This window comes from Ochotona princeps, chromosome 17 (assembly GCF_030435755.1).
Source record: "Ochotona princeps isolate mOchPri1 chromosome 17, mOchPri1.hap1, whole genome shotgun sequence".
NCBI classification, from domain to species: Eukaryota; Metazoa; Chordata; class Mammalia; order Lagomorpha; family Ochotonidae; genus Ochotona; species Ochotona princeps.
Genome location: NC_080848.1, coordinates 46836424 through 46850261, shown reverse-complemented (window position 1 = coordinate 46850261; position 13838 = coordinate 46836424). Strand labels below are relative to the sequence as shown.

The 13838-nt window shown below is 42.4% G+C and overlaps 1 protein-coding gene across 7 annotated transcripts in view; it reads right to left on the bottom strand.

Annotated features, from left to right (window-relative positions):
- The window catches only part of SPECC1 (sperm antigen with calponin homology and coiled-coil domains 1), a 299800-nt gene that overhangs the window by 57735 nt on the left and 228227 nt on the right, over positions 1–13838 (bottom strand). For all 7 annotated transcript variants that reach the window (XM_058676531.1, XM_058676529.1, XM_058676530.1 and 4 more), the window contains 3 exons: positions 11342–11423; positions 6451–6607; positions 769–871 (listed from right to left, as the gene is read on the bottom strand). In XM_058676531.1, the coding sequence (XP_058532514.1) occupies positions 769–871; positions 6451–6607; positions 11342–11423 (342 nt within the window). The remainder of the gene's footprint in view (positions 1–768; positions 872–6450; positions 6608–11341; positions 11424–13838) is intronic.

Sequence of the window (13838 nt, the reverse complement as noted above, 5' to 3'; positions counted from 1 at the left end):
ATGTTCTATTCTATTCATATAAAACTCAAAAGCAGTCAAAACTAATAGCATTATCAGGTGCACAATTTTACAGAAATGATAAAAATGAATGCCAATAGTTGTCTCAGGGAGGACTGAGGGGACAGGATTGCACAGTCTTATGAAAGGTTTGTGAGAACCAGCTGTGCTCTATTTCTGGTTGACTGTATGGGTTTTCATGTCATAATTATTTAGAAAACTCTATAATTTATACTACATGTGCTTTTGCCTTTGTATATGGTACTTCATAATACAAAAGCTTAAACTTATACTAGATATTATACTTCCTCACCCGACCTTCACAGAAAATAAATACTGTCCTAGTAAACCAAGTCTTACTAAACCAAATGCAAACAGCTCTCCAAGAAATAGAAAGAACAACTTTGCAGGTTCATTTATGGGGGATGCTCACATGAACTGTGGGAGGATGGAACAGCAGAGGCTGTCTCTTTTGGATGTAGTCTGTGGGGGCGGGGGCACTGCTCACACAGCTTATGTCTCTTTTGGGTAAAGAGGTTCCCTTCCTGTATTTAGCGACATGGTTTGTGGGATGCATTGTAGATATCCACCTTGGGGGACTAGTAGAGTGTACAGGTGTGAAACCCTCTGGGGACACTCTGCCTAGGAGAACAGAAGGATGACAATGAAATGCGTGCTGGCCCAGCTAGCATATGCACACATGGAGCACATTCTGTCACAGGACCATGACCACCCAAGGCTGACTGAAATCTGGCTGCCCTCGTCTCTTACCGCGTAACCTTCCGTCTTCTTCTGGCACCACTTCAGCAGTGCGTTGCGCTTGGAGCCACCGTATTCCCGAGCCAAGGCTGCCAGAGGGTCTCTTCTTTCCACACTGGTTAGAAACAAGAGCACAGTGAGGAGAAGCCTCCAAAAAACACAGAACCTTCAAGTACACAAGAAGTAAATAAGTAAAAAGTAACAGTTTAGGGCTATCCAGCAAGAAGTAAACAAATAACCAAATTAGTCACTTTAGTAGCACATTGTATTCTGTCTCACGGTATTAAAGTCTCAACTGTGCCTCCTGAGTATTTTAACTCTATGGAGAGTTTTGTTTTATTTTAAAACTCCTCTGTTGATCATCTACCTTTTTACACGTTTACTTTAGTGTAATATGATTTGAATTAAAACCACTGTACAAAAAGCACTACCTGTGACAAGGCCCCACCTGTATTTGAGTGACGTAAAAGGTGTACTGTAAAGGCAGACTAAAGACAACTGCTAACAAGGAGGTAAAGGGAGTCGGGACCAAGAGGAAAATCTAAAAGGAAATGATTCAGAAGAGGATTTTACATCCATTAAAGGACTACTCGCACTTCTCAGTATGTGTGGTATTTTACTTCTGAGTACCCGATCCAGCCAAAGTTAAGGTGATCATAGCATAGTTTAGCACTCTTTAAAACTATTTTCTAAAGATTTATTTATTTGAGAGAGAGAGAAAGCCGGACAAAGAGAAAGATCTTTCATCTACTCTATCACTCTCCAAATGCCTACAATGACTGAGATTGGGCTAGGCTGAACACAAGAGCTCTAACGGATCAGGAACTTGGGTAACCTGCTGCTGCTTTTCCCAGGTGCAATTTGCAGAAAACCAGATGAAAAGTGGAACAGCTGGGACTTGAACCAGTGCCATACATGGGATCCAGGCCCTATCCCTTAACATTCTAAGAGCAAAAGTTTAGGTACCCAATCTTCAATTGATTTATCAACATATGCATAAAATATAATTACTACATTAGCCAAAATTATTAAAACACTAAGACCACACAGTTTTTCCTACCATGAATATCATGAAATCAGAACCATACACCTGTTGTATTTTGAGTACTTCTGTTTCCCTAACACCATGTGTAACGCTGCAGGAAAAGAAACAGAGTGGTTAAACAGGTACATCTCCGGGCATCCACAACAGTAGGCAATGATTTAAGAGTAACTGGATTTACTCACAGGATATCCAAATTTGCCACAAAAAGGTCATGAAAAATGGCATCTTCTCATTCCTTTCCACAAATGTTTTGAAAACCTCTCCTGGGTATGGCAGGAAGTCTGGGGGAGTCAGGCACCTATGTCAAGCTGTCTGGGTTGAACACCCAGCTGTGGTTCCTGCTAATGCGAATCCCGGGAGGCGGTAGTGATGGCTCCAGTAGCTGGGACCCTGCTACCCATGTGGGCAACCTGGCTGGGGTTTCCTGATCCTGGCTTAGGCCTCCTGGCTGTTGCAGGCATTTGAAGGGTGAACTAGCAAACTGGGAGCTGGCTCACTCTCTATTTCTGTCTCTCGTCATTCAAAAATAAGTTTGTGTGAAAAATTTGAAGTTTCAGTAAAAAAAGACCCAGCCTTCGAAATCTACGCATTTTTTCATAAAACATATTTTCCAAGAATTTTTTGAAGACTGCTCAAATGTCATAAGAGTATTCATAACAATGTTTTGTATGACAGTAAAAAATGACAAACAGCCGAATGTACATCAATAGGTCAACGGGTAAATAAGCTGTGGCACAGTAATACAGTGGGATGCTTGATAGCCAGAAAAAAACTAATGAATCACACATGAATGTAGTAATGTGAATGAGTTCAGAAGCAATTTTGAATTGAAAAACAAAACATACAGGATGCTTCCACGTACATGAAATACACAACATAAGTAATATGTTATTTCCATTGCTTCTGTATGGTAAAATAGGAAGGAAAAGAGAGAGAAGACAAATACTAACTTCAGAATGGTGGTCACCCTGGAAGCGGGAGTGAGGCCAGGTACATAAAAAGGGGGGCTGATGAGACGTTTCAAAGGCAACCATTTTCTTTTACTTAAACCAATAGGCACAAATAAAAGTCGATCCCCATTATGTGGTTACTCTTTCTAGTTTTTCCATGTTTTATTCCACTTATTTTGTAACCATCCCATGTTTTGTAAAAAGAGTTTTAAATGATTTTGAAAAGACTAGTAGGGTGATTTGAGACCTCAGCAGTGTGAACTAAGAGAGACTTAAAAAAAAATTTCCTACTTGAACATACTAGGATGACTGCTTTTCCATGCACACAGTGGATTTACCGAGGCAAGATGAGGAATTTTCTGCACAGAGTTGCTTTAACCACACAGGCATGGTGACTCTGCCTGTGCTGACCATGTCTCGTCATAATGTCATCCCTTGAAACTAAGTTTCTGACAAATTAGAGTCAAATTTGAGACCAAAATGAAAGTTTAGGAAAATTATGTTGTAAATTGATGACTGAAACATTCAGCAGATATATATATGTACGTATATATGTCTGGAATGGTCCAAAGCTGGGAAGGAGTTGGGAATTCAACCTGGGATCTGCCAATGGGGCTGGTAGGGATCCACCATCACTTCTGCCAGCCATGAGCTGCATGAGCAGGAAGCTGGAGCCAGGTATCAAACCCAGGACAGGGGCAGCATCTTAACAAGCATCTTAACCACTAGCCTAAACCCCCGTCTCTCACCAGATATTCTATTAAAAAAATTTTTTAATTAACTAAATATAATTTCCACATCACCAAAAGTAATCCCTATCTTGCCACTGGTTTATACCAATGATGTGAATGTAAAAACTGAAATGAGAAATTAACTTCAACAATTTAACTTTCTACAATATAAAGTATAGGGTCCAGCACGATGGCTCAACTGGCTAATCCTCCACATGCAAGTGCCAGAATCCCATATGGGTGTTGCTGTATGTCCCAGCTGCTCTGCTTCCCATCCAGTTCTCTGCTTGTGGCCTGAGAAAGCAGTGGAGGATGGCTTAAACCTTTGGGACCCTGCACTCATGCGGGAGACCCAGAAGAGGCTCCTGGCTCTAGTCCAGCTCAGCTCTGGCTGTTGAGGACATTTGGGGAGTGAATCAGTGGATGAAAGATCTTTCTCTGTCTTTGCTTCTCTCTGTAAATCCGCCTTCCTGATTAAAAAAAAAAAAGATCTTTAAAAAACAAGAGAAGGTATAATATAAATGACATACTTACATATGCATAGTCTTTTTGTACTCATTTCTGGCATAAAGAAAAGGGAAGTGTGAGAATAGCATTTCATTCTGATCCTTAGAGGTTGGTTTTTTTTCTTTTTTTTTTTGGTTATTTAAATCTTTTCATGTAGATGGGGCAATATGTGATTTCTGGAACTTCAAATGCTGGGCCAAATGACTCCGTATCTTTGGGCCCAAGATATGACAAGATCTGAACTTATTCAAATCTTCATAAATCCTTTAAAAAACACCCATGTTACTAATAATATTTATGAAGGAGCTATTACTCCTAGGGTAGACCATTTTGTATACTCATCAATCTACTCATTCATCTGTTCAGTAAATGACAGATGGACAGGGGACACAAGCATGTATTATGCAATTGTACACAGCACAGGGTGGAACAGGAATTAAACACCCGAATGAGTGTAAGATACCAGGGCAGTTAGCTATAACTTTGTGGAAGGCTTGTTCCTGAAAGAGACAATGTATTTTGGCAATGTGAAAGGACAAAGGAGAAAAAAAAAGGCAATTTAATTCAGAATCTTATAAAATTCTGCAAGCACAGGTCCTCATGTAAGCATACATCCCACCTCTCTACCAGTATAAAAATGTGAAGTCAGCTAAGTTCCTAAAATGGCACAGCATTTTCATAGCACCTGTGTACACCCCCTATATAGTTCAAATATCTCAAAATGACTTATAACACCTAACACAATGCAAATGCCAAGTAACTGTTATTGTATCACTTAGGGTATAATTAGACAAGGCAAAACATGTGTGCATGTTCAGTGTACACAGAACTGTCTCCCCTGAATATTTCTGAGGCGATGTTTGTTCAATCTGCAGAGCCTGTGGGCATGCAGAGCCAGCTGTACTGCAGGGGTGAGAGTACAACAGGCAGAGGTGAGTGAAGACCTGGGCCATTCTGATGGGCGGGAAGAGACGGGCAGCAGGGTTGAGTGGGGGTGACAGAGCTGCGTGCACCTGGTGTTTCAGAAGATTACTAACCAAACCAGGGAGGCAGGGAAGCAAGGATGTAGCTGTCAGGGAGTTGTTGGTGGCATGGATAACGGGGAGCTCTCAAATGGAGGAGGTACGGAGGTTTGGCAACAATGACAGGCTCCTGGTGATCCTGTGCCAGGTTTGCTACTCTGCCTTCTCTCACACACTCATGTTCCTGCTCAAGTCCTCTTTAAATACTGATTTCAAAACACTTCCCTTTTGCCACCACACATCAATAAACCACCCTTAATAGTACAGATTCCACTTTCAGGCACTACTGCTCAAAAATGGGACTCAATCCTGCTGGCCTAATGTTGCTCTACCGTCTTACCAAAACATATAACCCCTTCTCTCAGCACAGAAGACCAAGTGCAGTATGGCTCCAACCTGCCTTTCCAGCCAGATATCTGTCACCCACCCACCCACAAAACACATGCCAACTGCCCTCTAGAACCCCGGCCCTCCCTCAGCAGTGCTCCATGGCTCATTGACAATGGTGCTCAAGATTCTGACCCAATCAACAATTCCACTGAGTACCTGGCTTAGTCCTTCCTAAATAGCTTTGTATTTCATCCTGTATAATACTCTTTTTAGGGCCCAACACAGTGGCCTAGCAGCTAAAGTCCTCGCCTTGAAAGCCCCGGGATCCCATATGGGCGCCGGTTCTAATCCCGGCAGCTCCACTTCCCATCCAGCTCCCTGCTTGTGGCCTGGGAAAGCAGTCGAGGACGGCCCAATGCCTTGGGACCCTGCACCCGCGTGGGAGACCTGGAAGAGGTTCCTGGTTCCCGGCATCGGATCATCGGCGAGCACCAGCCGTTGCTGCTCACTTGGGGAGTGAATCATTGGACGGAAGATCTTCCTCTCTGTCTCTCCTCCTCTCTGTATATCTGACTTTGTAATAAAAATAAATCTTTAAAAAAACATACTCTTTTTATTCTTAAGATTTATTTATTTATTTAAAAATTGGAACTACAAAGAACTACAAAGAAAGAGGTCTGCCATCCACTGGCTCACTCTCCAAATGGTTGCAATAGCGAGGGCTGAGCCAGGTCAAAGCCAGGAGACAGGAGCTTTAACAGGGTCCCCCACGTAGCAGCAGTGGCTAAAGCACCTACATCCTCTTTCACTGAGTTTCCCAAGCCATTAGCAGAAAAATGGGATGGAAATGGAGCCGATGGGATGTGACCCAGTACCTGTAAGGGATGCCAGCATCACAGGCAGTAGCTTTATTCGCTTTGCTGCAAGGCTGGCCACATGCACAAACTCATATGAGGTGTCTTCCTCTTAGAGCAGTTGGAAGCAGGTATTATATTTTAATCATTTTGTTTCAGGAAAATAAACTGACCACAGGGATAAAACAGGGAGGAAAGAATAAGAGGTAACCAGTCCACTGTCTTTCTCTTTTCTCATGGTTCAAATCATGATACCTGAGTTTGCTTTGTGGTTTCAGCCCCCCAGTGGAAGCGCTCAGCAGCCTGGTGGCCCCGAAGCCCAGCGATGGGGGTCTGCTCAATGACTCCAGCGAGGGACTCTTTCGGAGGTAAGGGTCAGGCTTCAGGTCCTCGGTCCTGGCCTTCAGAAGATCTGTGTCAACAACAACAGGGTCACTTATCCTTGAGAAAGTGGAGAAACTGCTCAGGTCATCAGACTTCATTCTTGAGCACAATAGTATTCTCAACACACACACACTGACACAGACACAGAATACTTCATGGTTTCTGCAGTAACGCAAATACAAATAGGGAACTGGTGTTTTCTACAAAGGGTTCTCCAGGCAGGACGCAGTATAGAATGTAGAGGCCACAGTGCCAAATAAATTCCAGTATTCAGAAATTATTATGAATTTCAAGGCGGCATCACCAAAGCATTACGTCAGCTGTATGGCCTTCTAAGAACCTTGTATGGTTGCACAGTTCACAAGTCCCTGAAGTCACTCCAGATAACATACTTTGCCTGACTCGATGGGCATCAGAGTGAGTGAGCTGGCAGGAAATTGCCTTGTGTGACTAGTATGTTCTGAGGAAACCCAAGAATGGCAGAAGTCTGTCCAGTCCACATGGCCTGGCTCACTGAGAAGTAAAAAGTAATTCAAGACTGCTTTCTACTGTTGTATTAGTTTGCACCAAAACAGGTAATGAAACGAACTAAACCTTCCTGATGACATTTCTTAATGGGCCAAGAAGCAGAAAATGGGAGATGTTCTAGCAAACTGAAGCTCAGAGAAGTAAATGATTAGTTCCAAGATACACAACAGACCAGTGATGGGCTAATAAGCGCATGGTCACAGGCTTGCCCCCTATGGCCCCCAGATAGTCATGGAAGAAAATAATACTTCTACAGCTACCAGCCATCAATTATGGGTAGTAAAGTTGGGAGGGAGGACAATTAGCTCCAAATAGCAGAGAAAAACAGTGTTTACAACACCAAGGAGAACAACAAAAACAGCACATTAATCCCTACTTTTGTAGCGTCCGATGACCTCAATGTTGACAAGCAATTACTGGAAGTTGCTGGAAGCAAACAATTTTCACTTTGTAATCCTTTCTTTATTATAGTGAATAGAATCATCCCTGTAGACAGGTGCCAGCAGGGGTGCAGGGGCAGGGTTGTCAATGAACTATTTACTTCACAGCCAAGGCTGCTGTGGTTTCAACTTCAGTGTTTATCTTGTAGATTAGGAGTTTCCCTACACAATAGGACATTTTAAAGTGGGTGGAATACAGAGGTGAGCTCACAAACAGGATCAAAAGCTCACCTGGTACACTCAGAAATGGTAAAAATGGAAAACTTTGTTGTATGCTTTTTTTTTTTTACTACAATTTTAAAAGACAGCTCATCTCCTACTACCCAATCAAGTTAACTCCCATTACTAAAGTCCACAGAGCACCTGCTGTAGTATTTCAATATTCTGTTCTGGCCTCCTTACTCTATTTCTAGTAAAGGGGTGTCAAGATTTGGTCTCCTGGACCTTAAATTCTTGTATTTCTCCACCTCCACTAACTCCTTATATATTTATTATTATTATGACTTAAGGTTTTTTAAAAAATAATAATTCCCTTCTTCCTAGAAGTTATTATTAGAACTTAAAAGCCTATACAAGATTTTATCTCTTAATTTTGAAGCCCCTGACCAGAGCAATTACTGGGGCCTCTTTACCAAAAGGCAACTTAATAGAAAGAATTGGGAAAACATCGGTCCCTGTTTTCAAAATTCAAAATTATTCAACATTTTTGTGGCCTTTGGTAAATAAATTACTTAATCTCTACAAGGTCTGAATCAGAGAATGGGCCAAGATCATCTTTAAATTCTCAATGTCAATGTTTATACAGATCTAAAATCCTTATTAAAATTCCATGCAAAAGTACAGATTCAGAAGGAAAGTTTACCTCACAAAAACATTAGAACCAGCCTGGGGCCAGTGCTGTGGCACCTATAAGCCACCTCCTGCAGCACCAGCATCACGTTTGGGCTCTGGTTTGAGTTCCAATTGCGTCACTACCGATCTAGTTCCCAGAAAACACTGGGAAACACTGGGACAAGCAGTGGAAGATGGCCCAACTGCTCGCAGCCTGCACTCACATAGGAGACCCGAAGCCCCTTGCTCTTGGCTTTGGCTTGCCTTAACCCTGGTCATTGTGATTAACTGGAGAGCGAACTAGTAGATAGAAGATTCTCTCTTTTTCTCTCTTTCTGCCTTTCAAATAAATAACAATAAATCTTCTAGACACACAACATAAGCCTGACCGTGGTTGACCATGATCTAAAAGAAATACATGAGATATTATTTTTATTTGTACCACATTACATGTATTTTGGGGTCCAGTGTTGTGGCTACTAGAAAAAGCTGCTGTCTGTTATGCCAGCATTCCAAATGGATGCTGAGTCCAGTCCTGGATGCTCCTCCACTTTTGATTCAGCGCCCTGTGAATGAACCTGGGAAATGAGTGGAAGATGGCTGTGGGAGACATAGATGAGGCTCTTGGCTCCTGGCTTTGGCATGGCATAACCCTGGCCAATGCAGCTGTGTGGGGAACGAACCAGGAGATGGAAGATCTCTCTCTCTCTACAAATGTGTGTGTGTGTGTACTCTTCCCTCTATAGTGCTGCCTTTCAAATAACTGAAAATTAATCTTTGTGATCTACAAGTTTTCCTTTCTGTTCTTCTGACAGGCTCTGGTAAACAGTTCATTTATTGTTATTTTTGTTGATTTTGGCTCCAGACACTGATCATGACATACACAGAATTTCTAAGGTATAGATTCCACACAATCTTAACACTCTGTGAAGTCAAAAGTGCTACTCTCTTTGTGCTGGGAACAGGAACTGATTCAGCAGAGAACAGTAAGTAATGTGAGAAGATGGTGCTATAACACTCCACCCAGGTCCCGCTTTCTAAGAGCTTTCAAAATTAAATAAATATATATGTGTCTGTGTTTATATACATATATAAATATAATATACACATCACATATATTATATATTTGAATATTTGTATATATAAATACATATATAAATATATAAATATTTGAAAGGCAACTAGAGAGAGAGAGAGTACAGATCTTCCATCTGTTGATTCGCTCCCCAAATGGTTACAATCCTGACCCCAGTTTCAGCTTTGAAATCAGGTATAGCTTGGTCTCCCATGTGGGTACAGGGGACCAGGTACTTAGGTCATCTTCCACCGCCTTTCTAGGCACATTGGCAGGGAGCTGGATCAGAAGCAGAGCAGCCAGGACTTTGAATTGGTGCCCTGAAAAGGGATGCTGGTGTTGCAGGTGGCAGCTTAACCCGCTGCAACAACTCTGAGGCCTTTAAGGGTGCTAACTTGATCCCAGCCACGGTCCTATGGAGCACACAATATTACTGCCACTTTAGAGATGAGGAAACTGAAGCACAGAAGGGTGGAGCAAGAGGGTAAATGGCAGTGCTGCGACCAGGTCCAGTCCTGTAGCCCCACTAACAGCTACTCCCACCAGCCACTGACAGAAGTGGTGCAGCACAATAAAAATGGGACATGTGACGGCTGCTGACTACAATCCCCACTTCATTATAAATATTCAGTTTAAAAATATATATATGGTGTAATAACAGAACAGGGTTACATTCAAAGACCAAAAAAAATTTTTTTTTAAAAGCACATATTTTTTTTTCCTTCCCATTGTTGATTATGTTTTGCGGCTTTTCATTTAACGGGATGTATAGTAACTGTGTAATGGAGACTATCATATCTAGCAGCATGTATATTAACTTCATGGCGTTGTAAATTTCTATTTTTCTTCCTGTTGCTGATTTTGTATTGTGCTTTTTCATTTAAGGAGATATATACTGACTGCGTAATGGAGACTATCATATCCAGATGTGAGGATACAATGCAGTATGTCTCTCTACTTCCAGACCAAAGATGGACTCCCAATGAAACTGTTTACTGTATCTTGACAATAGGATAATGGACTCTCTGCTATTGTCCATGCCCGCAATGATGGACATATGACTGTGTATGAAGAGCTATACTACAGTAATAATGTAGGGGAACTCGGTGAGGGGAAAGGGAATTGGGAGGGGATAAGAGAAATCCCACGATTTATGGAACTGTATCATAAAATGATAATAAAAAAGAATAAAAAATTTTAAAAAAAGAACATACTTCTTAAATCGTTACAAAAAATGTTTAAATACATTTGAGAGGCAGAGAGAAACAGACAGAGCTCGCATCTACCGGTTTACTCCCTGAATGCCAACGTTGACTCAGGCCAGGTTAAAACCAGGAACCGGAAACTCTATCTAGGTCTGCCACATGGGTAACAGGAACCCAACTACCTGAGCCATCACCTACTGCCTCCCAGGGTAGGAATCTGGGATCAGGAGCCCGAACCAGGAATCACAACCAGGTGCTCTGATCTAAGACCTGGCCGCATGATCTAGTGTCTTCATCCAACTTATTGCCTCTTGCGGCATTGTTTAGAAATCATGGGAGCAACAGACAACATCAAAATTAAGTCTCATTTTTTTTTTTCTTAAAATAGCTGTTTCTCTTAGAGGAGATCAGAAAACATGTTAAATATTTAGGTAAAAATAAATGATAGTCTGACGTCTCTTCCCTCATCCATACACACACCAGTGAATGCAGCCTGTAGGAGATAACTTTGTTCTCCCACTGGCTGCACTGCTGGATCTAACCTACATAAAATGTACATTTAGAGATTGAGATGGATTAGAATAAATGCCAATGATTATTTTTGTAAGTTTAAATTTGCTGCAAGGAAAAGAAAAATCGACTTCCCAACCCCAGAAAAGTGTTTTATGTCCTAGGTAATTTACCTGACAGGGGAAGGTCTGGAAGATCCAGGCGTTGAGTAACTCCTTTGCTGCCTGGACGTAGGCTGCCGTAAGCTGAATGCCTCTGCAAGAGCCAAGAGACACACCAGCACAGTGAGCGTGGAATCTCAACAACAGCATAAATGCATCCGACAGGGGAAGGGTGATGTACACACATACATAGTCGTTTTTAAGCACACTGGGATCATCACACAGCGTGAGCTTTTAAAATAACTTATTTACTTGAATAAGTTGCAAATGAAATAGGATAAACCTGAAAGGGGACAAAAAGGAGAAATGGTGACAAAGCCTCAGGGCTGGTGCTGTGGCACAGTGTGTCGAACTGCCATCTGCAACAGCAACACCATATATGGGTGCCAGTTTGTGTGCTGGCTGCTCTGCTTCCAATCCAGCTCCCCGCTAATGCATGTGGGAAAGCAGCAGGAGATGGCCCAAGTAGCTGGCCCCCTGCACCCATATGGGAGACCTAAAAAAAACTTCTGGCCTTGGCCTGGTCTAACCCTGGTTGTTGTGGCCATTTGGGGAATGAATGAGTGCATGAAACATCTCTTTTTCTCTGTTTCTTTCTACCTCTCTCTAGAACTCCGAATTTCAAATAAACTTTTTTCTTCTTTTTTAAGAAACTATCTCACTCTCATCACCCATTTTTCTGTTCAAAGTTAAGTGTTTATATATATATATATATAGTTTTTAAAGATTTATTTATTTTTATTGCAAAGTCAGATATACAGAGGAGGAGAGACGGAGAGGAAGATATTCCATCCAATGATTCACTCCTCAAGTGACTGCAACGGCCAGTGCTGCGCCGATCCGAAGCCAGGAGACAGGAACCCACTCCAGGTCTACCACATGGGTGCAGGGTCCCAAGGCTTTGGGCTGTCCTCGACTGCTTTCCCAGGCCACAAGCAGGGAGCTGGATGGGAAGTGGAGCTGCCGGGATTAGAACCGGCGCCCATATGAGATCCTGGTGCATTCAGTGTGAGGACTCTAGCCACTAGGCCACCATGCCGGGCCCCAAAGTTAAGTATTAATTAGCCTTATGAAAATTCTTCCTGGAATAGTTAACATACAGTCAAGGATCTGTGCAAAAACAGTTTTTTTCTTCTTACTATTTTTAAAAAAATTCTATTTGAAAGGCAGAGAGAAAGAGACAAATAGAGATCTCTCATCCACTGCTTCACTCACCAAATGTCTGGGGATTGGGGTGGTTTGAAACCAGGAGCCTGGAACTCCATCTGGGTCTCCCATGTGGGTAAGTAGAGATCCAAGCACTTGGGCCACCATCTCCTGTCACCCAGAGGGTGCTTTAGCAAGAATGCTCAAGTTGGATGCAGGTTGCAATATGAATAGATACTCTCTAAATAGCATCTTGATGGTTAAGCCAAATGTCCATCCCTGTTTCGCCAATATTTGGTTCAGGATTTCTGAAGAGAAGTTCATGAGAGACCCTGACCTTTATTTTTTCCTCAATTATTTATTTGAAAGGTAGAGAGACAGAGAGGAGATTGAATTGATTCACTCTTTTGTTTAATGTCCTTGCTAGAATCAGATGTCAAAGCTATGCTAGGCCCTTAAAATGAAGGCTCACTTTTTTCGAGTGTTTTTCTAGTTTTTGCATGAATTTATAAAACATCAACATTTTTTCCTGAAGGCAGGAGCCAGGAGCAGGTGCAGGGTCCCAAGGCTTTGGGCCATCCTCGACTGCTTTCCCAGGCTACAAGGCTACAAGCTGGGTAGGAAGCAGAGCAGGCAGAACACAAACCGGTGCCCAAATGGGATCCTGGCGCATGCGAGGTGAGAATTTAGCCACTGAATCATCGCATTGGACCTGATCATTTACATTTTTTTAAAGAGTTTGTAACCATTTAATTAACATTTTAAAATTTATTAACACACGGGGCAGGGATCAAATTACAGTGGGCTGGGTTGGAGCCTGTGATGCTAAATCCTAAAGCCAGCAACCCATCCTCACCTGCTTTTCTGGGCCACAACAGGGACCTGGATGAGAAGCAGGGCTCCTGGGATTAGAACCAGCATCAATATGGGATACCAGTGTGTGCAAGGCGTGCACTCTGGCTGCTAGGCTACCATGCTGGGCCCTGTAGAGTCAGATTTTACAGAGAGAAGGAGAGACTGAGAGAAAGATCTTCCATCTATTGGTTCACTCCCAAAGTGGCCACAATGGCCAGGGCTGAGTGGATTTGAAGCCAAGAGCTTCTTCCAGGTCCTCCATGCACATGGCAGGGTCCCAAGGCTTTGGGCTCTCTGCTACTGATTTCCCAGGGCACAAGCAGGGAACTTAGGAAGTGGAGCAGCTGGGACACGAACCAGTGCCCATATGGGATACCATATGGATCCTAGGCTATCATGCTGGACTCTAGTCTCTACTTCTGAAAGAAACAGAATTTCTTTTAATGGGCCAACTCTTTTCTCCTTTTTTAGGATTAAATTTATGCATTTGAAAGAGTTATACAGAGAG